Genomic DNA, 25,053 nt, shown 5'->3' with positions numbered 1-25,053 from the left:
GTGTTTGGACTCACCAATGGCATGGAGCTGTGAAGTTCCCCTGTGGTTATGGCTAGACTCTGCTCTAGATGAGGCCGTGGCCATGTCATACACCACAGTGGGAAACCTTCAAAACCATACACACACATTAAGACAAATAAAACAAACATCAAACACACAAGACATGTGCCCAGTAAAATCCCAAATAGGAAACAGGTGAACTTGGCAGGGTTCTAATAAAAATACAGATGAGAAGTCATAGAAGCTGTTTTTGCATACTGAACATTTTGTTCAGGTTTGGGATCAAGGTCCTAAAAGCTCTTAGCTGTTAATATTTACCTAATTTAAGTGGAATATTACTTTATTTAGCTAATGTTTTAATTGTTTCCCATACTATAATTCTACATGGACATAATGCCGGAAAAATAATTTATACTCACAATTGGTGTGTGCTGCTAGACCCTCTGGTTCAGCCCACTCCGTGTCCCATGGTTCCTCTGAAACCGAAAAGAGTTCAGGCACAGCACAATCGGTGCAAACTGCAGCAATCCAAAGAATGACCTCTGATTAAGACACTTATTTATTATTTTGTATGTATATCTCGCAACATATAGCAGCAATTTGTTTCACACATACTAACTGTGGTGTTCCCCAACATGGCCGAATAAATGGGGCACTCTGTAAAAAAAAGCCTGTTGCTTTGTTTTTATCACTGTCACACAATAACATTAGATCTAGTGGTATGTTCTATAGTTACACAAAGCAACTTGCATTCTCTACAACTGATCACCAATCACAACTACATCATGTTTTAGCAGTGGTCAACCATAAAGCTCTGCGTTTGTCAGCGCTGATTTCTCCCATCATAGCCATAAACTGACTTCAAACTGCTGTGATTTTACATTCTACTGTGTCACTACTGTCTTTTGTAAAGGTCAACTACACTTGTGAGTAGGGTTGGGCACTGAAACCTAAATGGTCGGTATCTACCAGACCGAATGACAAATATGTCTTTTTTATTTTTAAAGTATCGTTTCAGGCACTGTTTAAGCACATGCACAGTTTTGAAAGGATCGTTTTAGCACCGGTATTGGAAAAAAACTTCTTTTGTCAGCAGTGACAATAACAGCATCCTGATCACCAATGTTCAGGCATGGTAGCCTCCTCCACAGAAAATTAAACAAGACAACAAGGCGAAGACAACACTCCCATTAATTGTCGAGGTCTCTGCTCCAGAAGTCACTACACCCTCTTGTACCAAAGTTAGCTAATTAAGATCAAACTTTTTTCAACATGATTACATGACCACAGCACCAGGTTGATCACCCAACATACATTTTAAGTTGGAGCAGACCACTTGAAGCAGCTTAGGAAGAACCCAATTAAGACGTCAGGGTCAGTCCATGCCAGAATGAACTGATCAATGTGCATGCTACAGGGCAGATAAAGACAACAGCAGCACAGTGCCAGGCAAAGTTAAGTATGCTATCTTGCTACTTAAAGTTTCATACCAAGTGAGTTCACTAGTGATCTACATACAATTTCAAAACCCCTTGCAAAATCTTCCACAATACATACAAAAATGTCCATCTTATCCTAATGTTTCGGAGTTTTTGAGTTTATTTAAATAGCATGAAAGACTGAGCAAATAACCAATCCTTCCTTGACAATAAGGAATAGGTTGAGCCCTCTATAAAGAGCAGGCTAGTGACAGCTATAACAGAATAAAACTAGTAGATACATTTTGGTAATAGGACAGATTCCAGCAGTCATCTGCTATCACACTCAAGGGTGTTGACAAATGAACAACAGGGATGTAACGATACACTCAACTCACGATTTGATTCACGATTTTAAGTTCACGATACGGTTTTCTCAAGTTTTTTTTTTTTAACAGAATGAAATGACTGAAAAATATTCCTTTATTTATATAAACTGTGCAAAACGGCAGATCTGTCCTCTTATCAAAAGTGCAACTAAAATAGTATTTTATCATAAATAACAAAAAATAAATAAAAAATTAAAGAAAGGCTGGTTTATTGCTAGGCCATATGGTTAAATTTAAAAATTCGTCTACCCCAGTTTTTAAATGTAATAACTAACTTATAAGAACAACTTTTATTACCAGTCATTCGCTGTTAAACAACAAAAAGAAGAAACATTAGATGGCAGAAGGGTATTTTACAACAATACTCAAACGCAACACCAGTCCCATCTCTGTTGTTTACAGTACAGCGGCAGTGTCCACGCGGTCTCAAAGCTAGTCACAAGCTAGTCTTCTCTGTGTCTTTAGCTGCAGACTGTTGATGTCCCTGTGTTGGAATCCTTTCCAGTGAAATACAGTCACACTTTACACCGTTTAGCTCATTTTAACTGGGTTTAAGCCAGCTAACGTTACCTGCTGTGTAGGGCTGTCCCAAACAATTATTTTTTAAACGATTAATCTAGCGATTATTTTTTTTCGATTAGTCGACTAATCTAACGATTCATTTTTCAATTAGCGATTATTTTCCCATTGCTCAATTATTAACAATTTACACAAAACAAATTTCAATAAGGTTCAAATCTCTATTTATTAAAATTGTTTAACACTGCACTGTTCAAGTACAATGAATTTGTAGTGCAACCTGAAGCCAGATGTAGGCTATCAATCCAACAACAAAATAAAGTCACTTTCAGGAGGAATACAAAAATAAAAACTTAAAGTAAACAGAGCAAGTGCAGAAAGTGTAGCCTGTATTTGCTTTTTTTTTAACAGTAGGTAAAATAATTCTTTTTTTTTTTTTTAAAGACAATGGTCTGGATATGAAGCGTGCGTACATGCTTGTGACAGATGGGGCTCCATCCATGACAGGGAAAGTGAATGGTTTGGCAGCACGTTGGTCCGCTGTTGTACCTCAGTTGATCTCCTTACACTGCATTGTGCGCCCACACTCAAAACGACAATGGACAGTGTGATGGCTACAATTAATTGTATTCGCTCCACATCAAGCCTCCAACACCGCTTATTCCGCATGCTGCTGTCAGAAATGTCTGCTGAGCACCACGACCTGCTTTGCATAATGACGTGAGGTGGCTGTCCAAAGGCAAAGCACTGGAGCATTTCTGTGGTCTCAGAGAGGAGATCATAAATTTTCGCAGCAGCAGCAAGCAAAAAAAGGCAGAAACGCACTTGAGTCGCATACTGGACGACAACTTCATGGCCGATGCCTGCTTTCTGAGCAACATATTCAAACACCTGAATGATCTCAATTTGGGACTACAAGGCAGAGACAAAACTGTCATTGACCTTGTGGAACAGATGCGCGCATTCCAAGTTAAACTGGACCTTTTCGCAACTGATTTGAGCACAGGCCGAATGCTGCATTTTCCGATACTCCGCAAATGCATCTCATCCCCCACACAAATCACGGATGTGAGGACAGATTTCATTGCGAGCCTGAAAAAGAACTTTGCTGGTCAACTGGATGGACTTGTTCTGCCCACAGAGGTGGCCGTTTTTGCGCCAGAGACCCGTTCACTGTTGCAATAGAAGGGGACTTATCCGCCAGAGCAAAGAAAGTGGTCCCTTCCATTGACGAGGGAAAATTTACACTCAAACTTGTTGACATGCAGTCATCTGTAACCATGGCACAGGAGCTTTGCACTAACGGGCCTGCAATGTTTTGGACTGATGTCAACGTACATCTGTTCCCTAACATTAAGAAAGTAGCGATCATCATGCTCAGTATGTTTGGATCAACATACACATGTGAGTCAAGTTTTTCACGCATGAACTCCATAAAAAGCAACTCTCATTGCTCCCTGACTGATCGTACTCTCCACCAATGCCTTCGGATTGCATTGACAACTTACGAACCTAAAGTCACTGCTCTCGTTCAAAACAAAAAATGTCCCTTAAGTCAGCAGGTTAACTGTAGCCTACATCAATATAATGTGGGATGTGTAACAAAGGCATACCTAATCACACGTGGTGATTTAAAATATGTTCCCTCAGTGTGCAGTAGTACACCTTGTATTCATGTGTTAGTTATAGTTGTGAATACTGTGCACTTTTTATTTTATGCACTTTGAGATGTTCCTGGGTCAAATGTGAGCAACATGCTTATTTTGTTTCAAAAGGAAACTTAATGTTATTACTAATAGCCCAGGGCTCCAGAATAACTTTTTGCCTTGGTTGCACTGGTGCGCCTAACTTTTTTATTTAGGTGCACCAGCACAAAATTTAGGTGCACCCAAATTTTTCATCGCGTCACCTTTAACGCCACAATTTCAAGGTCACCTTTTTAATCACGCTCCATATACATTCATATATATTATGTAAATGATTTTATACAAGAATAAGGTGTACATACTTTTTTTAATTTGAAGCACAATTATACTGTATATAAAAATAAAAATCTTAAAAAAAAAATAAAAAAAAATAAATGTTTAAAGTGCTTCACTGAGCTGCCAAACTAAAACATTTTAAGCAAAATAAAACATTTCAAAATAGAAAGTGCTACTGTTTAAAAGTGCTTCCCTGAACAGGCCTACTTTTCTTAAAGAAAAAACTCTCTATAGGTCTATTTCTTTTCATTGTACGTCGTCTGTTTTCTTGCTTTTATTTTGCTGATGCCGATTGCCGTAACTGATTCTCTGGTGCTCAGGTCACAATTTCAATCTCACAGCACGGAGCAGTATAGGCCTTCAGGAATATCTGGACTAGAGTCCGGATCGGGACTAATTTTTCTGTCCGGGCCCGGCCCGCGTCTGACAGAGCCGTGACTGAACCCGGCCCGAGCCCAACAGGCATTAAGAAATTTGTGTCCGAGGCCCGACACAGTTAAAATCAAATTTTTGTTCTCATACTAATGACACATGTACGTTTGTTTGTGTGGAAAGCTTTTATTAAGCAACTATAGGAAGGCATTCGGAAATGTCAACAGATGAGCGCATCAGCGCACACGGGGGAACAAGCACACGTTAATAAGCCGTTCAATTTAAAATGTTCAATGTGTTAACCTTTCCTGCTTGCTTCGTTTCCGACCGTGATCAGAAAACCAGGGGAGACGTGTTACCTTCAGGGCCGACATTATATAACGTTAAGGTTATATCCCGTTTCTGGTGAACAAATGAATGAACTTGGCTTTCAGTCTGGGGTTTATTTCGGACACCGCACACACTGTTGGCTACAAAACTTAAACTTATTCCACCAACTCTGCTCCGGTCGCATCTACACGTCTGCTTCCTCTTTCTCTATCTCTCTTCTGCCCACTTTACACATGCACTGAGCTCTCTTAAAAGGAGCCGCAGCACCATTTTACAACAAATGCCTTATCGCGCTGATGTGACCGAGCCCGACCCGAACCCGACCATAATTTCTAAATATCTGTCCGAACCCGGCCCGGCCCGTCAGATACCGTCGCTCGGTTCGGGTAACCATGCCTTAATCTGGACCACAGTCAATTAGAGGCAAAGACCCGCCCCATCTCTGTCTCTGATTGGTTTAGACCACGATATGATCCAACCATGAGTGTGAGTTCCGTCAAAGGAGAACAAACGCTTTGTTCGTGGAGAGGCAGCCGATGCGAGGACGTTAGGTGCACCGGTGCGACCTAGGAAAAGTTTTAGTCGCACCCTTACAAATTTTTGTCGCACTCTAGAGCCTACTGTGCACTATTTTGTTTTATGCACTTTGTGATCAGATAGGTCAGATATGTAGCCTAGGTAGGCATAGGCAAGAGGTGCCTATAGGTCAGTTTTCTTTTCTTTTGTAAGTGGACAAAGTAGAGGCTACCTCAGATTCTGTTCAGTTAGCTCTTTTGGTTTCTATGCACCTTTTGCTGTGCAAACTGACCAAAGTTAAAAGAGAAACAATGAATAAACCTTACATGTTTTTCAATAAATTTGTTTGTGTTGGTTTTAAAATGTGTCATTACGAGCTGCTTCGCTGCTGAAATGACATGGCACTGAAAATCTGGCCCAACTGAATTTGTAATTGAATAGCCCTGCCCCTGGTACTGTTTGTATGGACTAATTGACACATGGGTTAAGAGGTTTATAAATAAATATATTACACTATAAGGCCTATTCAATTAATTTCATAAAACTGAAATGATTGATTGATTAATTATCTAAATGATTGTAAATACATTTTCTGTCAATTATCTAATGGATTAATCAACTAATTGTTTCAGCTCTAATCTCTAGCTCTGCGCTTAGCTGTTGAAATTACCTCATTTAAATGGATGGCACGAATTCTGTAACCAAGAGGACCAAAACCCAGTCAGCAGCATTTCAATTAAAAATGCACCCCACCTGGGGCTGCCCAGAAAGTTATGTAGTGTAATAATTAAGCTATTATCTAGCTAGATAATATGCAAGTGCAAATATGGTTGACGGCTTGCAGACAATGAACAGTAGTCTTACTCTCCTAGTTACATTTAAAAAAAAAAAAAAAGATACCCTGTGGAGTTTTCCATCCATACTAGAAGTCGTCTTCTTCCCTGCCTTTTGTTGCCAAATTGCTCATGGTGCATGGTCTCCCACACATAGACTAATCTGTGGCGGTGCGCCACACAATCAACACCGGCCACCACATATTGCATTTTGCCAATATATGTTTACGCTATTTAAAACATGCTGCTGCCTCTTTCCGCTGCATTGCCTTTCCCTGCTCTCTCTCCGTCTCTCTGTCACCACGCACGCACACGTTTTTTTTAATCTTACACTGAATGTTTGCTGCTTCAATCCAGATGAGTATTGAAAAGTTTTCCGCAACTGAAAAAGGCACGTGTTGAGGATAAGGACCTGCCTGAACCGGAGGTGAACAGTCCGACCAGTGTAATTAGTTATGTTATTAATTTGTTTACAATATTTTCAGGTTTCAACCAGTGCTGCTCAAGCAGAAAGACAGGGAGAGAATGAGATAGATAGAGAAAGAGATAGATTCATTAGGCATTGAAGAAAGAGTAGGAGAGGACAGCATCCAACAGCCTGTCCTCCTCAGTTTTTGATACTCGATTGTTGCGAAAATAAGTATTTCTTTAACACAACAACAAATTGTTCAATGAGATAGATGGGGATATTTTAAAATCCCAAAAAAACATGAGTACATTGTGGCATGTTAGGGCATTATTTCTAATAAACCTGGAAGTCGGGAGCTAAAGACTCACTTTTGCAAGGTATGTCTAATGAAGAATGCAACAGCATAAAAAAACACAGTGGCATAGTGATTAGCAGCGTGTCTTCCAACAAGAAGGACCCAATCAATTCCTGGCCCTATCACCATCCATATCAGGTTTTTATGGTCTGCCTGTGTCAGTCTGGATTTCCTCTTGGTGTTCAGTGTATTCTGACAATCAACATACAAGTCATGTGTGCTAAAAAAAAAAACACAAGCGGCGTATTGATCTACTATTTGATGACGCTGTGCTCAGTCAGCGGGCAACCTGTCGGGTTAATGCCCTCCTCCCAGACAATCAGAATCAAGCATTCTTAAACAAAGTAGAATAAGTCATTTTAACTCCTGTCGTCCGTGCATTTGTCTGATAATGCATGGCAGATGGCAAAGCAAGTCTAAACTCAGTTTCCTAGTCTCAAATGTCTTGTGAAGACAGCCAGCAGTGTACAGAGATGGGATGTGACAAATTGATGTATATAAGACCTCTGGGCACATAACACAACAACTCCTTGAAAAAAAATAGTATACATTGAGTAATAAAGAGAATACACTTTAAAATGCACTGCATCACACAGCCTCAGTCAGCTGGAAGAAAACAGACAGAAGTCTTCAAGTCATCAACTGCTCACCAGCTCTTGGTTGCATTACACAGGCCTACTGTAAATGATTGGCTATTAAAAAAGACAGCATTTTTTTTTATAAAGAAACTGCCACAATTAGTCAACTAATTGATTCTAAAGCATGGATACACGACCCGAGCCCGATGGGTCCCGATGGGCCGGGCCGGGTTCGGACAGATATTTAGAAATTATGATCGGGTTCGGGTCGGGCTCGGTCACATCAGCGCGATAAGGCATTTGTAAAATGGTGCTGAGGCTCCTTTAAGAGAGCTCATTTCGTGTGTAAAGTGGGCAGAAGAGAGATAGAGAAAGAGGAAGCAGACGTGTAGATGCGACCGGAGCAGAGTTGGTGGAATAAGTTTTAGTTTTGAACAAAGTGTGTGCGGTGTCCGAGATAAACCCCAGACTGAAAGCCAAGTTCATTCATCTGCTCACCAGAAACGGGATTTTAACCCCGACATTAGCCTATATAACGTCGGCCCTGGAGGTAACGAGTCTCCCCTGGTTTTCTGATCACGGTCGGAATCGAAGCAAGCAAGAAAGGTTAGCACATTGAACATTTTAACAGCTTATTAACGTGTGCTTGTTCCCCCGTGTGCGCTGATGCGATCATCTGTTGACATTTCCGAATGCCTTCCTATAGTTGCTTAATAAAAGCTTTCCACACAAACAAAACGTACATGTGTCATTAGTATGAGAAAAAGATTTTAACTGTGTCGGGCTCGGACATAAATATCTTAATGCCTGTTGGGCTCAGTTTGCCCAGTTTGAAAGCCAGGCCGGGTTGCCAGATATACCTGTAAAAACGTAAACTCAGCGCACTACAGCTGTAACGTTAGTACAGCCATGAAAGCAACAAACAAACAAACAAACAAACAGGATCAACGGGGATAGATTCTACCTGACCTAAAAAAAACGGCATATTTCTAACAGTTGTGTGACCAGAGACGTAACAAACCATATTGGAGATGTATTTGAAAGATGGAGACAGCTTAGAGCCCAAAAGGACGCAGAGTTGTCCAATTTCCTCCTGAACAGGTAAGCATTAACTTCAGGCTAATTTATCACAGGTACAAGGGACGGGCATTTTATGCCATTTCAACATTTGTGTACTCACATTGAACTGTATAGCTAGAGTACCCGAGTTGGTTATTCGCAAAAACAATTGAGACACAGCCAGTAAAGTGATCCCGACTGGTCCTGGCTAACGCAGCCATGCTAACCCTGCTAACTGCTAACGTTACCAGAGGACCAGGAAAGCAGGCCACGGCTGTTTACAACGTGTAGCCTGTTCAGCGAACGTAGCCGACAACGGTGAGTTATTTTAAGCCAAGAGAGGGGGGCTGTAAATTGGAAAGAGAGGACCGTGAGTTTGCAGTGGGTTTAGTGATTGTTGCCGTAATTCTAAGCCAATAAAGTGTGTTCAGTCGGGTGGAGAGTACGGCGAGGTTGTTGTGTTTCTGGCGGTTCCTACAGTAATTCTAAGCCGAAAAAGTGTGTCTGTCGGTTTGGTACAGAACTCCACGTGCGCACGGCTTTTATAAATATATAGCCAGCATCTAACGTTAGCTACTCCACTGTGCTGTGAAGTAATATCTGTCTAAGTGAGACAAGCGTCAAGCAACATTGTTGAGGATGCTGTGGCCTCGGTCTGGTAACCTCCGTGAACTTAAGAGTCTGGAGAGGAGGGGGTGGGGGAGACGACTCTCTCCAGTATTTTGAATTTGTACTGCAGTAACTATTTTAAACACTAGCTGTCAGTATTACATATTGTACCTTTAAATTCTTACAACTTTTCTTTATGTTGGCATGACACACTAGCTTCAGACAGTGGCGATAGGCTACAAACTCCTATTTGCGCCCCAGCTGCTTTCTTGCTTTTCAAAGGTTAACGCATGTATGTGTGTGTGTGTGTGTGTGTGTGTGTGTGTGTGTGTGTGAGTGATTGAGAGAGAGAGAAATACTGAGAAAGGACGATAACAAGTATATTTCAGCGCCAGACAGCCAAGGTTGCTACTCAAGTGTAGGGATTGACCGATATGGATTTTTTTTGTGCCGATACCGATTTGTTTTCATCAGCCTTAGCCGATGACCGATACGGGCTGCCGATTTTCTTGAGCCGATATTTGGAGCCGATAATGCTTTTGCTCCCTCAATTTACATCATAAAAATGTAAACCCTGCCACACTGGATTTGTTTTCGGAATCTGCTCTGCCATTTCTTTAAAAATTAATAAACCAAAACACAGAGTCAGTGTCACTTCTGCAATCATCTTACATTCATATCACCAAAATTATGTGTGCAACGTGCATCATATGGATGGGTGCACTGCATATGGTTAACTGTGCAAGGGTAAAAGGCTTTCATCAACATCTACAACACAGCCTTGATGATGCATTGCTTGCTGACATATTATAATATACTTATAATTTTTTTTTTGGGGGGGATCAATAAAAAAATCTATCTATAAGACAGATATAATCAGATCATCACGGCAAACGCAGCAGCCACGTATCGGCCGATGCAAGTTAAAACGCAAATATCGGCCGGCCAATAAAATCGGTCCATCACTACTCAAGTGACAGCTTCCTGTGAGTAAATCCCTACCAATGTGGCATTAATATATACAGTAGCCTATGTGACAAGCCTGAGCTGAAAAACAACAACATTGGTCATAGCTGAGAGACAGCAAGCCACTCACTAATGGTCCTGAAATAAAATTGCCAAGACTACCGGTATACAGAAAATCTCCTCATTTCTCTGTGAGACTGAGCCTATGCACAAAAAGGGAATTAGACAACTTGACCTAACTTTTATTGATAGGGATTCCCATCAGAACAGGTATTAGCTGAGCCAAAGTTCACTGTGTTAGTTCTATGGCACATTGTGCTCAAAGTTGTCTTTGTGGACGTTACAGTGTTCATATTAATTAAAGGGGTGCTACTGATAGGTTGAAACAGTGCTGTATTAAATAGCCTATGTTTACCTGTGTCTTAAGTAAGGTATTGTGCATGACACCTTGAGAAACACCTTGTAGACAACAGATGCCAACACATTTGAAAGTTAGAAGTAGCTAACTTAACCATTGTTTCTTTTTCGTTTCAGATCAATTTCAGTAAACAAGATCATGGCTTACTGGATAATAAATAAGCAGATTGCTCTCACTTTCAAACTATAGTCAAATCATGTAAGCCGTTACGCTAACACCTTATTGATGCAAACACAAACACTCATCACCATCAAACACACACACACAGTGATATGGTTAACGAACATTGGCTAACTTTTGATAATCTACTGACATGCTAACGTTGACGCTAGCTCAAAACTAGAGTTACTAGAGTAACTTAATAGGCATCTAACGTTACTGGCCTTTGGATAACAATCTCCTAAATCTGAGACAATGTTTGGTAATCTTATATTCACACCAAGCATATCATATAGGTACAGTAAGTTATAAGGCTAACGATATGTAGCTAGCTATGTCGTAGCCACTAGCACTAGTCTGCAACGAAAGCTAAAGTCAGTTAGAAAGCTATACAGCTAGCCACAGAAAAAAAACAAAAACGTTTTATTGTTATTTGTTTGAGTTAACGTTACTAGCTTACCGCTAGCGGACTATCCTAACTGCCGTCACGATATATATCTATCCAACTAGCTAGCTAGATGGTGATATCCTCACATAATTGAAATAATCAATGTGTTTGTTTAATATTTAGCTGTACAACTTGCAGCAAAGCAGACACGGCTAGTTTAGCCAGCTAACCTTACAAACTTAGCCAAGCTATTATCCAATTGCTGCCAGACTGCCGGACAGCCGGCTTGCTAACGAATTTAACGTTACTTAGCAGCTTTGCTAGTTGTCCGCCATCATAGAGCTAACGTTAGTCAAACAGTTTGGTTAGCTGTTGAAGACAGACTTGTAAAGAATACATTTTGGACATTACGAGAAAGTAGTTCGTAATGGTTTGAGTTACATAAGCAGCTGTGTTTACCTTGTGCGTTGTTCCACTCCTTTCTTAGTCGCTGCGTCTCTGCTGTTCTAACGTTACGGTTGTCGGTAAAATGACCAACCGTATAGGCCCCACAGTCTGCTACGGTCCTCTTGCCATCTCTGTGCAGAAACCTCCGAGCAGCAAAACACTCGGGCGACAGGCGCGCCACCCCAAATATTGCTGTGTAATAACACGGGACACGAGTTAACCATCTAAGTCAATACTTTAAATATATACGTATAATGTTGTTATTGCACAACCTCACTACCCAGACCATTAGATGGACAGTTAGACTAGACAATATGTACTTTTCCCGTGCTTATCATCTATAAGTGTAATTTAAATATGCATAATGTGTGTAGTTTTTTACAGTGCATAAACCAAAACACTATCTTATCTAAAGTTACTTGTCAAAGTGAACGCTGAATTCTGACTTTGTTTTCCAATATTGATATTTCTCGAATTTCTCTTATTTTCATTTATTTATTGTTTATTTAAGATACACCTGGGGTCATTGTGTGTTTTGGGTCCTTCAATATCAGACACCCAGCAAAAGCTTGGCACATGTAAGCACTAATTCCCTGAGTAACTAAAAAAAAAGGATTTATCGGGTTGGAGGTTTGAAATCCAGAGTTTACAGTGAGGCTTATACATTAGTCTGGCAAATATTGGACCACAATACAAGGCCAGGTTCTTCTGTGTCCTCATTCCAAAAGCATTGAGGTCTTCTTTCGGCTAAAGCTTGTGTCTATTTAATAAAAACTGTATACTATGTGACAGCACAGATGAAGTTTGGATTTGTTCTGACAATCTGTTTATGATTTGATCTTCTCGCTCTATGCTTTTTCCCTTACTATAATTACATTCCTTTGAGTGTAAATATATCCAGAGATTTCTTCAACCATTTATATAGAAATAGACTCATTGAGTGGCTATATTAGTGAGAAGAAACTTGCAGTTTTCAATGCTGGACTGTATTACGGTGTAATGCTGAAATAGTCATTAGATAGTTGCATGCCTTCTCATTTCTGAAAGTTTGAAGTATGGAAAGCTACTCAAGATGGGCTTCTCTCATGGTCAATCCATGGTTGATCACATGATGAATAAGTGTGGCCCTGATCTCATCAGAGATGGCTCTCCTTCTTTCTCTTCTTCCCTCCTCCTCCTCCTCCTTGTTGTCGTCTCCTGTCTCTCCCTCCTCCTCCCCTTGCTCTCTGTCTATTGTTGGCATCCATTGTTCAAAACAGATAATCTGACCTTTGACCTATGTATAGGCCTATACTGAAGCAGTGATTGGTTAGTGTTCAGTTAAGCATAATGTGTTTGCATGTGAGGAGTGTGTGTGTGCCCTGGTAAATAAGTGTAGCATTTTGATTGGTTGTGTTTGGAAAAGGAAAAAAAGTGTTTCATGCAATTGAAAACTGAGTGAAAGGCTGAGAAATAGCTCATGGTTTTGGAGATTTGGTGTGTAGTTTTGCACTTTGAGTGAGAGGTTTCAAAAATTGTGTAACATGAAAAGATTTAGTGTGTAAGCAGTCGGAAAAAACTGTAACTAGAAACCTACTCTTCACAACAGAGAGTGACTCTTTCAAAAAACACTTTATTTACCTCAGTAGGCTACAAAGTCTACCTATACAAAATATACCTCAAAGGTAAGTCAGCGTATGCATCTGTTTCAAATCAGTGGTGCAGTATTTGAGTATGTTTCAGGGGACCTCTCAGAATACACGTTCCTTGCCAAGCATTGAAAAAAAAATTAGAAGACTAGATGTTCTCCAGACGTTTCCCAGCCCTCTCCCATGGGCTGTGTTTGACTTCACTATTCAATTCCATTAAAAAGAGATATTGTCCCCGCTTTCTCTTATCTTTTTTCCAAAATATTCCATATTTTTATTCCCTTGAACAAATTCAAAGGGCTGGACAAAGCCATATCTAAATTCATTTGGGCTGGTAAACATCCCAGGATCAAGAAGCCTTATCTACAAAGAACAAAAAAGGAGGGGGGGGATGGCCTTACCGAACCTTCTACATTACTATTGGGCATGCAATATACAGAAAATCCTAGGATGGAGGGCACACAGTCAGGGAGATAGGGCACCAAGCTGGGTTAGGATGGAAAACAATTTTACTCCAGCCTACTCCCTTGCCACTGCACACCTGAAGTCTGCTACAAAGATGAAGATTAACAATCCAGTTGTAATTCATTCTCTCAGGATTTTGGATTTAGAAAACATTTTAACTTACACGGCATCTCATTCAGGGCACCACTACTGCATAATCACTTGTTTACACCCTCAAAGCTCGACCTAGCTTTCAGAGCTTGGCATTCAAATGGTATCTGCTACATACAAGACCTTTACATAGATGGGGTATTTGCCTCTTTCAGTCAGAATGTAACCTTAAGGCCTCTGACCATTTCCGCTATCTTCAGATAAGACATTTTGTTCAACATAATTATCAAGCTTTTCCGTATTTGGCAACCCCAACACCACTGGATGAATTACTGGCCATAGCAATGCCACATAGAGGCGCCATCTCCCTCATTTACACCTTCATAAGCGGCATAAACCCACAGACAGTAGCTAACATAAGAGCATTTTGGAAGGAGGACCTGGGCTCCAGCTTCTCAGATGATGAATGGAGCGAAATTCTGAGACTGGTGTTTCTTCACCATGCTCCAGACATGGCTTGCTACAATTTAAAATTGTTCACAGATTGGATTTGTCCATGGTGAAACTGGCAAAACTGTTCCCCTCTCTAGATCCGTAATGCGAAAAATGTCAAAGTGCTCCAGCTAGCTTAATACACATGTACTGGGCCTGCCCTCGCTTACAAGCATTCTGGGAGGCAGTATTTACATCACTTAGGGACGCTTTAGGCATTGCTATTGAAATCCATCCAGTCACGGCCCTATTTGAGACCAAGCCTGTTGACTCCCACTCCCGGTGGTCAGGAAAATCTCACACAGTGGTGACATTTACAACTTTACTAGCCTGACGTCTTATCTTGCTGAATTGGAAAGGCCCAACATCTCCATCCCACACCAGGTGGCTTAAAGACGTCATGTATCATTTAAAGTTAGAAAGATGAAATACTCACTCAGAGGAAACGTGAGCGAATTCTATTCTACCTGGGGATCTTTAATGGGCTATTTTGATGAGGCTTCTGCAGTGGACTGGGAAGAGGTGTAGTGCTACCTTGAGGATAACTAAATGACTGGCCTGTATTTAATTATCTATTTTATTTTTTTATTTAACTTTTTCATTGGTTTTGTTTTTTATTATTCTTTTCTTTCTCTTCTTATGCTTCTTTATGTAGCATTTTGTCTGTATGTAGGATATACCCTACCTTGTCTATTTGTTTGTGGGCGGCAAAATGTAGGCTCACTTTACTCCAAATGTATACTTGTATGGATAGGTTATGAGGATGCATGGGGATTGGGGAGGGTGGGGAGTTGGGTAGAAGACATTTGTGTAGGTAATGTATATTGTGCTGTATATTTGTGTATTTATGTACATGGCAGCACTGTTGCGCTATGTACAATTGTATAGAAAACGTGTGAAAATAAAATAAAAACATAAATAAAAAAAGAGACTAGTGCTAAGGACTAACTTGTGCTATCTAGTATTTCATACCTTGTACATATAATGTTATCGCCTCCACTATTCTGTTCTCCATTCTTCTTCTATTCTTCATTCTTCAACCTTTAAAGGGACAGTTCACCCCAAAACCAAAAATACATATTTTTCCTTTTACCTGTAGTGCTGTTTATCAATCGAGATGTTTTTGGTGTGAGTTGCCCAGCGTTGGAGATATCGGCCATACAGATGTCTGCCTTCTCCCATATATAATGGAACTAGATGGCACTCAGCTTGTGGAGCTCAAGAGCCAAAAAATACATTTGAAAAACTCAACAGCAATGTCTCTTACAGAAATAATGACCGGATTACTCAAGATAATCTACAGACATGGTTGTGAGCAGTTTCATGCAGGGCAGTTATTATGCCTGCATTCTTACTTAATCTGTCTGCACTCATCAAATGCACGTTTCTTCATGTATTTTTCCATTTGAATGAATGGCACGACGTTGAGATGGGTGCACGTTTAAACTCCCTGATCCTAAAGGGGAAGTTACCTGCAGTGAGCAGATACATAAACATGCCTGGCTGCATTTGGAACCACATTGCCTTCCCATGATTTATTCCCTTCAGTGAGCCCCCCTAGTGACGTACAGGAAGTTAGTCCACCAGTTCATCAGCAAGCAAGGGAACAGGGCCAGGGGTTCAGCTGTGGATGAAAGTGAAACACCCTGACAACATTGTATTGACATAACAAACTGTCCTTAGTTTGTCCAGATAAATACGCAGATGTGATGACTTGGGTGGCATGTGCTAGATTTTAATAGTCAAGTCAAGTCAAGTCAAGTCAAGTTAAGTCAAGTCAAGTAGAACTGTATTCATCCTAGAGGATGGATTCGGACAGACATTTAGAAATGATATTCGGGTTCGGGTCGGGCTCGGTCACATTTTAAATTTAAAACAACTTATTATGTAGGTAGCCAATGGGCCTGTTTCACTTGATGAAAAGGTTAGTTTTTGTGATTAAAATAAATTTAAAATATTATCCTAACATCCGTCTTTGCAGCGAGGAGGCCGCCACTGAAGGACCTGCGCCCAAGAAAGCTGCAGTTGACTTTGAGGAGTGGGAAAATGTACCTGTGGCAGATGCCACGGACAAAGTCAAGATGTACTTGACTCAAAATCATGCAATACAGGACGACAGAGATGTTTTGGGCTGGTGGAGAGATCAGCAACTCAACTACCCGAAGCTTAGTGTCCTTGCCCGCGGCATCCTTGCCATTCCAGCCAGCAGCAGTAGCAGTGAGCGTAACTTCAGTGCTGCTGGCAGGACCATCGAGCAGAGGACAGCCTTGGAGCCATCCACCATTGATGCAATCCTTTTTCTGCATAAGAACATGGATTAGCCTAAACTTTGATGGATGGATTATGTAAATAGATCCCATGTTGCAGTTTAGTAGCCTATACAGTTTTCGAGGAAAAAGTGAAGAGTGATTTTCATTTCAATGAGCTGCTTTTGTGTTAATGTTAATTTTACTTTGCTGGGGACACTCGTGTTGATTTGAATTTCATTAAGAGACCTAGGTCCACAGAACCTCTGGTGTGAATTTTTTGGATTTTGTTCTGTTAGCTCGGGCTATATGATTGGGCCTCTGGTGCGCGCCTGTGTTAACGTGTGCTTGTTCCCCCGTGTGCGCTGATGCGCTCATCTGTTGACATTTCCGAATGCCTTCCTAGTTGCTTAATAAAAGCTTTCCACACAAACAAACGTACATGTGTCATTAGTATGAGAACATTTTTTGATTTTAACTGTGTCGGGCTCGGACATAAATATCTTAATGCCTGTCGGGCTCAGGTCGGGTTCAGTTACTACTCTGTCGGATGCGGGCCGGGAGGGGCAATCGGTTGTGCAGCAGTAAAAAAACGGAAATAGTCTGGATCATTAACAACATTAACCAGAACCTCGAGCAACATTACACGCTGAAAATGGCAAGTTTTGAAGAAAATTTGGATCAAGGCAGGCCTGCTTGGTTCGTTCGGGGAATGATTGTAAAGATTTACAAAGATTATGTTTACGACATTTACTTTCTAACTGGGACATTCTGGGACCGATTGGCGGGATTTGCTATGGGCAAAATACACACAGCGATACACTGGTAGGAGCATATTACGTTTTACCAGGTATCCAGCTTATTTAAATAGCTCACATTACTGTATTTTGTGAACAGTTAACTTCATTTAATATTGTATGTGGCGTTTTCTTCAGCAGTGTTCCCTCTAAACAAGTTCCTTACCGAGACCATTTTGAAGATCCACGCTCACTGCATTCCAAGACGATTGTGATTGGTTTAAAGAAATGCAAACAACCCCTGACTGTTTTTTCTCCTATCCAGGAGTCTATGCTCCTGTTGCCAGACCTTCCTCCGCAGCGCTGTGGAGATAGGTCTGGCAATGCAAGGCTAAAACAGAAATAACAAAAGATCAAGGCAATTAAAAAGAACATATACTAAAAATCTAAACATAGAGTACATAAGTAAATAATAATTTAAAAGCAATATTTACAAAGCGTGGTTTGGTGGTCAAGCTGATGTTACCTTTTTCTATAATTGGTGTGAAACTCTAGGTGCAAACTTCAGGATATGGTGGTTTTCAACCTCACTGCCACCAATGCCATATATCCCAATGTAATAGAAGGAGAACATCCACAAGCTTTAATTTTACATTTAAACTCTGACTTGTTTTTGTTGGCCTTGACCTTGCCACATTGCAGAGTTGAGCCTATGTTGATATTGCATGGGATTTGCTTAATGCATTTTATACCCTTGCTGGAGGGGTGGAAACCGGGGGAATTAGGAAAGATATTAGCCTACTACATTTGCTTCACAAAATCCAGAACTAAATTGTTCATGTCTTTAGTCTTGCTGGCAGTCATGAGAAGGTTGTTGTCCTGAAACCAGCAGATCCGGTCCTCTACTTCTCTTAGGTAGGCCTTTTTATTGTTGTCTGTGATCAGGCCCACCACAGCTGTGTCGTCATCAAACTTGATGGTGTTGGAGTTAAAAGTGGCTACACAGTCGTGTGTGTACAGGGAGTACAGCAGGGGACTCAAAACACAGCCCTGGGATGCTCCGGGGTTGATGAAGGAAATGTGGTGTTTAATCCCAGGGCATTGAGTTTTGTGACGAGCCTGGAGGGAGCTATGGTATTAAATGCTGAACTGTAGCCAATGAACAGCAATCTCACATAGCTTTCTTTTCTAGGTGAGATAGGGTGTGGAGGATGTGTGCTATGGCGTCTTCTGTTGATCAGTTGGGGCAGTAGGCAAACTTTAATAGGTCCACAGTGCTGGGTACTTAAGAGCAGATGTAATCATTGACCAGTTCAAAGTATTTAATCACTACATAGGTGAGTGCCAGTAGGTAGTCACTGGGCTGGTCTTGTTTTCTTGGACACAGCAATAATAGTGGACACTTGGAAGCTTGTGGGTATGACAGACTGAGCCATTAACAGGTTGAATATCATAGTTTTGAAGCCCTGTTTGTTTGTACTTTGACTACATCCAGGGACACAATGGTAGTAAGAGAACAAGCGCCTACACCTCAATATGATAACCGCCTTTTCTCATCACAATGGTTATAAATCTGTTATAATGCTGTTTTACCCTGACTCAAATGAAAGAAAAAAACAACCCTCTTGTTGGTAATTATGCTGTTGTTCAGTCAGAGGTGGAGGTTGGAATTTTCCAGTTGAAATGTCCAACTTCTGACCTCCAACCATTCCAGGTGAACGGCGCCAAAAGTAAATGAAAAACATGGCTAACCGTGACAAACTGATGTTTCTTTGGCAAACGTTACACACAATTGAACTCTCAGCAGTGCAGCCTCCTTGCATATACAGTATCAACCATAAATATAAATGAAACCGAGAAGGGAAAATGAGCATAAGGTACACCATTAGACACCATTTTTTACGGCACTTTTATACATGGAAATGTGTCTAAATATTTCATAAATATTATTTTACTTAAATACAACAAGCAAACATAGCCTACTTAAAGTGCCCATATTATGAAAAAAACACTTTTTCTGGGATTTGGGGTGTTCTTTTGTGTCTCTGGTGCTTCCACACGCATACAAACTTTGAAAAAAAATCCATCCATGCTGTTTTGAGTGAGATACGGTTTCTGAATGTGTCCTGGCTTCAGTCTCCGGGTGAGCTGGCTAACCGCAACCGTTAGCTCGTAGCGTTAGCATGCTAACGCTAATGCTAACGCAAGCATGCTACCTCGTTCTCAATAGCAAAGCACTGCTACAACACACACAAGTTCACCATAATCTACAAAAGAACTACTTCCATGTGCGCCCTCATTTAGAAGTCTCCCAGCTAATCCTGCCTTGTAACTGACCGAAGTTGGAGAAACAGCCTTTCTTTTACTGTCTATGGAGCTAGCTAGCTGACATGATCTACATCTGAGCTACTGCATGTGCGAGTGCAATCAAAGATAGTACAGAAGAAGAAGAAGAAAAGAGGTCTCACTCTGTAGCTAAAACAGAGACCAGGTGGAAAGAGGATCTGCAGCATTGAGAGAGAGCTGTGCAGTGTAACAAAAATATGGTGTTTTTTGAAAATTAAACCATGTAAACCTATTCTGGTACAACCTTAAAATACAATTATGAACCTGAAAATGAGCATAATATGGGCGCTTTAATGTTGCCTTTTAGTTGATGGTTTAACATGTACAATGTGTCCTTCCATGGGTGCTGCCATTGTTGTACATTGTCAGACAAATGCTACTTCATGAAGTCGGGTTAGATGGATTTGTCTCTATTTTTCTTACTTTTTTCTAGTAGGAGGTCGGAAATTTTTGAGTTCAGAGTTGTCTGGAACTCAGCATTAATTTATGTAACAGTGGAATATGTCATCCAGCGGACTTTTTAAATCAAAGTTAATTACAGACAGAGAACAGAGGAGAACGGCTGACACCATGACAGCAAATATGTTTGTTTCTTAACACACAATGGGTGGTATTTAATGCTTTTCACAAAGATTTAATATTTGAGCAATTACAGAGAAACAATTGACTTGGATAAAGGGTTTATTTATTTGTGAGGTCATCAGGTAATTGCGTACAGGAAAAAACACACACGCACACGCACACGCACACGCACACACACACACACACACACAAACATTCAATGTTTTCAGTCTTACACAACACACTGGGCTGTCACTGACCAAAGAAATGCGGTAACACTTTACTTGAAGATATCTACATAAGAGTGACATGACACTGTCATGACACATGAACCCTAACCCTAACTTGTCATGACAAAAACCGAATGACACTTACTAAAAGAAGCGTTATGTCATAAACGACTTGTTTATAATGTTTATGACACGTTCATGACAGTGTCATGTCACTCTTATGTCGATACCTTCAAGGAAAGTGTAACCAGAAATGCTTATGAGTGTACAGAAAGTCACATAGACTAAGAAGACCATTACATTACAGTGATGATGAACTGCTTATTTGCAGCTGCTATTATTATTTCCTTTGAGCTATTACAGTAGAACCTTGCTGTCATGTACTGTTGTCTTTATTTTTTTTATTTTACTTAGGTGGTTGTACCTGTGTTCATAACTTAGCACTTGCTAATCACTGCAGTGATTGTGTATCAAACATACATTACTATACCCATAGATTACACACTAAAGACTGCAGACAGAGACCATCAACTGAGGCCATGTGGCGTGAATTCCTTTGCAGGAGAGCGATAACATGAGAAAGCACAGTGACAGTTAGTGAGTCAATATCTGATTGCTGGTAAATTTCTGTGACTTTGACTTTCAGATAAAGGTCTCATTCAATTATGGACATAATCATTTTAAAACAAACAAAAAACAAACAAACAAAGAAATATATAAAATATATGGTGGATAGTTTTTCCAAACAGCTGCCTGTCAGAAGAGGTATGAACTTTTTTTAAAACTCCTTCAAATGTGCATTTACTGTCTTAAGGCTGAGTTCGATGCCCATTGTCCCATCCATATGATACATCAGTCTGTGTGTTGAGGTGGTTGATTAAACTGCGATTACACAATTGTGGCAGTCTGGGTGATTTTGTCTCCGTTCATGGGCCTGTAGTAGTGTGTGTTTGAGTTTATTTTTGAGTCTCAGTTTTGGTGTGTCGGTGCTCTTTGTGTTCTCTCCTCGTATTCCTATTTTATCCTTCGGCAGACGCAGATTGCATTGAAAAAGCGGCAGTGGCATGTGGCGAATGGGTCACAGCAGCCAGACTGGGGCAAACAGCTTTGTGTAAGCGGAGAGCACTTTGGCTTTACAGGATTGGGTGCCACTTTAGGAGGAGGTGGGATGTCATTTAGAGGAACAGGTGCCAGTTTGGCCTTCTGGAAGGTGGAGAGAACAGAAGGAGGGAGGCAAGTGAATGTGGGAGCATCAAAATCAAGTAATATTGCCTATATCACCTTCTTCTTTTGATGTCTAAAAAGGATTGGTTTTGTTCATTGAAAGCTGAAAACGGCTAAATGGCTCAGAGCTGAAATAACAACAACTTTATTTAGAGGCGCACTAGTTATTGTGAAGCCATTGTTTTTGTGCACAAAAACAACTATGTCTCAGAGCACCAAGAATGAAGACTATTCTAAGTTGTGCTGTATCAGACGTGTGGCTTTGTGCAAACTGTAGCTGAACCTTTTGACTTTTTTGTCCAATTAATTCTCAATTAAGATCATAAAGATCAAAGTGAATTGTATAGAACTCACAAAATCAAGATTGTAGACCCTAAAAGATAATCAAATAATGTATTGCTAAGAAAAAAATGCTTCCTGTTGACTGGAAACGTCTATGCTCAATGTGACTGGAATATAAACCACACAGATCTTACCAGCACATTAATCCTTTGTCGTTCATACTGTCCTCTTCTCGCAAACAGTGGTCTCTGTCTGCCTTGGTATAAAGACCCTGTTGAAACAACATCAAGAATGTGTTAAGGAAATAATGGGAACTTTTTACTGGATTTGTATATACAAATAAATAACTTGATTGAATGATATTGCTGCAGAACATCTTTGCCAGAGATTGTCTTGTTACCAATCTCAAGGTCACCATTACTCCCAGTGTCTGCCTCTCATGCATTACCGTACTGTACATTTCAGTCACAGAGCTAAGCAGCAAGTTTTTATTTAAATAACTAACTGGCAATCTTTTTTTAAGATTATTTTTTGGGCTTTTCTCCTTTATTTGATAGGACAGCTAGGTGAGAAAGGGAAGAGAGAGGGGGAAGGCATAAATCTCCCAGTAGATGTGCGCCTGCTCTACCCACCGAGCCAACCCGGCCACGTGATTGGCAATCTTTGAAAACTCCTGAGTATCAAAAGTAAAAGTAGTCATTATTCAGGATGAACCCTTTCAGTGTTACATTATTATACATCACATAATTAATATATTTAATGCTAAGTATAAGCAGCATTTTAATGTTGTAGCTGGTCGAGAGCAGCTAACTAACTAACTAACTAACTAACTTCTTTTTATGATGTCTGGTAGTTTAATAAGTATTTCATATTTAATAAAAGTATCATATAATTTGTAAGCAAAATCTTAAAGGCCCTGAATATCTTTGGTCCTCCCACACATGTTTTCACTTCTTAGTGCTGTTTGATTGACATCTCCATCGCCCTACTGTTGATTTTATTGTACCTTTGGTGCGGGGCAATTTATCCAGTTATCACTCTTAGTGCATATTGCTATTAATCTTGTTCATACGGCTCATACTGTATATATATGTTCTAGTGTATTCATACAACAACTGTTTATAAATTTGGTATGCATTGTTATGCACTTTACTGCTTTTTTGCACTTCTAGTTTGATGTATTTTGTTGTCTTAGTACCTGTACTTGTGGGGGTGCAGGGCCTATAATTTGCAAAGTAACTAGTAACTTTAGTTGTCAAATAAATGTAGTGGAGTAAAAAGTACACCTTTTCTTTTTGAAAATTAGTAAAGTGCAAATATAAAGTATAAGTAGTAAATACAAGTACCTCATAATTGTACAGTAATTGAGTTAATGTACTTAGCAACTTAACACCACTGACACATGAGAGGCAAATACTTGGGCTAGGTCACCATACATGCACCTGTTGACTACTGAGGCACAGACAGAGGCATAGTATTAGTCTCTGTAGCTTCATCATAATATATTGTAATTATCTCCTAATCACCAGAAAACAAATCCTCTTATGGCAAGATGTAAAGTAATCATTCTGTAATCACAACACAAGAAAACCTAAACAATTTCAACACCTCTCCAGCTTTCTGTCACTTCCTTCTCTGTCCACCAGAGGTCCTCAGTGAAATCCCCACAGCAGAGCCGTATATTAGAGAGAGTTTGGCCAACTAGGGAATCGAATGTTCTGAGCTACCCCGTTATGCGATTGGTTCCAAGGTGGTCACGTGTTTGGTGGGCTCCATGTTGGATATCAACATTGATCTGATTCCCATTGACATAGTGCAGGGAAAAGTGGAAAAATTTAATAATTTAAAAAAAAAATGGCACAAATCATTGAAAAAATGCCCTACTGTTGCGCGTTTTGGCTGCACTGAAAGACAGGGAGGCGGCAAAAGATTTCACAAGTTCCCCCGTGAACCAAAAAGGCCAAAAGTATGGAAGCTGAAGGTGAAAAGAGCAAACTGGAGGGCAAGTGACTACTCATTATTGTGTGAGGTAAATGTAAATGTCCACAAATTACATAGGACAAATACAGTAATACCATTGTTAATGTGTACCACGCTGTCAACAAAGTTCTAACACTGCTTTAGAAATGAATGAAGTTTGAAGTTAGCCAAGCCTTATGCTAGCGTTAGTTTTTCTGCTAGCACTCCATGTACCTAAATGCTTAGAAATGCTTGTGATCTTGCCATAGTCATGACTTGAATTTAAGCTAGTCTGACTTCAATTGTCATCTGTAACTCAGATGTAATATACTGTGACCACGCAGTCATTTATGTTGATTTAGATCACCAAATATTATTTATACATAACTTTGCCTCGGTTACTACTAAGTTATTATTGCTAGCGTGATGACGTTTATGGTTCTGTCCTACCGCGATTTACACCTGACCAAAACACACTTTTTACCCGTATGCTGTTGGTCGCATTATCATTGTCTTATTGAGTATTTTGTCAAAAGACTGTGAGTAACTTTGTTAAGAGTTCAGTTGCTAGTCAGGACTCGGGAGACTGAAGAGAAAAAGAAAGGTAAACACTGGTCAGAGACTTATTAGGCGACGTGGTCACTCACTACAATGGGCATTTTTTTAGAGGCCCATCTACGATATAGAAGGTAAATATACACTGGAATATTTCCGTAAGGGCCTTTTACATATTGACAAATGATAATAACATGTATATGCCTGTTTACGGTGAAAATAAGCGATTTATTTCAAGATAGCATATTCGCCCCATAGGGTTACACTGTAGAGTCATCTAACGATAGTATCCAATATGGCGCCCATGATTTGAGTTGGCCAAACTCTCTCTAATATATGGCTCTGCTGAGCGTAGTGGCTTTCCTGTTACTAGCCGCCAGCTGGATCTCATCATCTAATGAGTCTCTGTGTACAACTATAGGCTACTGTTTGGCATGCAATGCAATGTTCCCATGGTCACATATTTGAGATTTTACTCAAAAATGCAACAG

The 25,053-nt window shown here is 40.2% G+C and overlaps 1 protein-coding gene across 1 annotated transcript in view; it reads right to left on the bottom strand.

The window, feature by feature from the left end:
- Positions 1-11,923, bottom strand: part of wwp1 (WW domain containing E3 ubiquitin protein ligase 1) — a 32,961-nt gene extending 21,038 nt beyond the window's left edge. The window contains exons 1-3 of the mRNA XM_078281243.1: positions 11,760-11,923; positions 420-476; positions 15-106 (exon numbers count right to left, since the gene is read on the bottom strand). Coding sequence (XP_078137369.1) covers positions 15-84 — 70 coding nt within the window. The 5' untranslated portion in view covers positions 85-106; positions 420-476; positions 11,760-11,923. The remainder of the gene's footprint in view (positions 1-14; positions 107-419; positions 477-11,759) is intronic.
- Positions 11,924-25,053: the final 13,130 nt, after the last annotated feature.

The sequence above is a fragment of the Sander vitreus genome, chromosome 22 (assembly GCF_031162955.1).
Source record: "Sander vitreus isolate 19-12246 chromosome 22, sanVit1, whole genome shotgun sequence".
In the NCBI taxonomy this organism is placed as follows: domain Eukaryota; kingdom Metazoa; phylum Chordata; class Actinopteri; order Perciformes; family Percidae; genus Sander; species Sander vitreus.
Note: the sequence above shows the minus strand (reverse complement) of the source record. Positions and strands in the feature narration are given on the sequence as shown.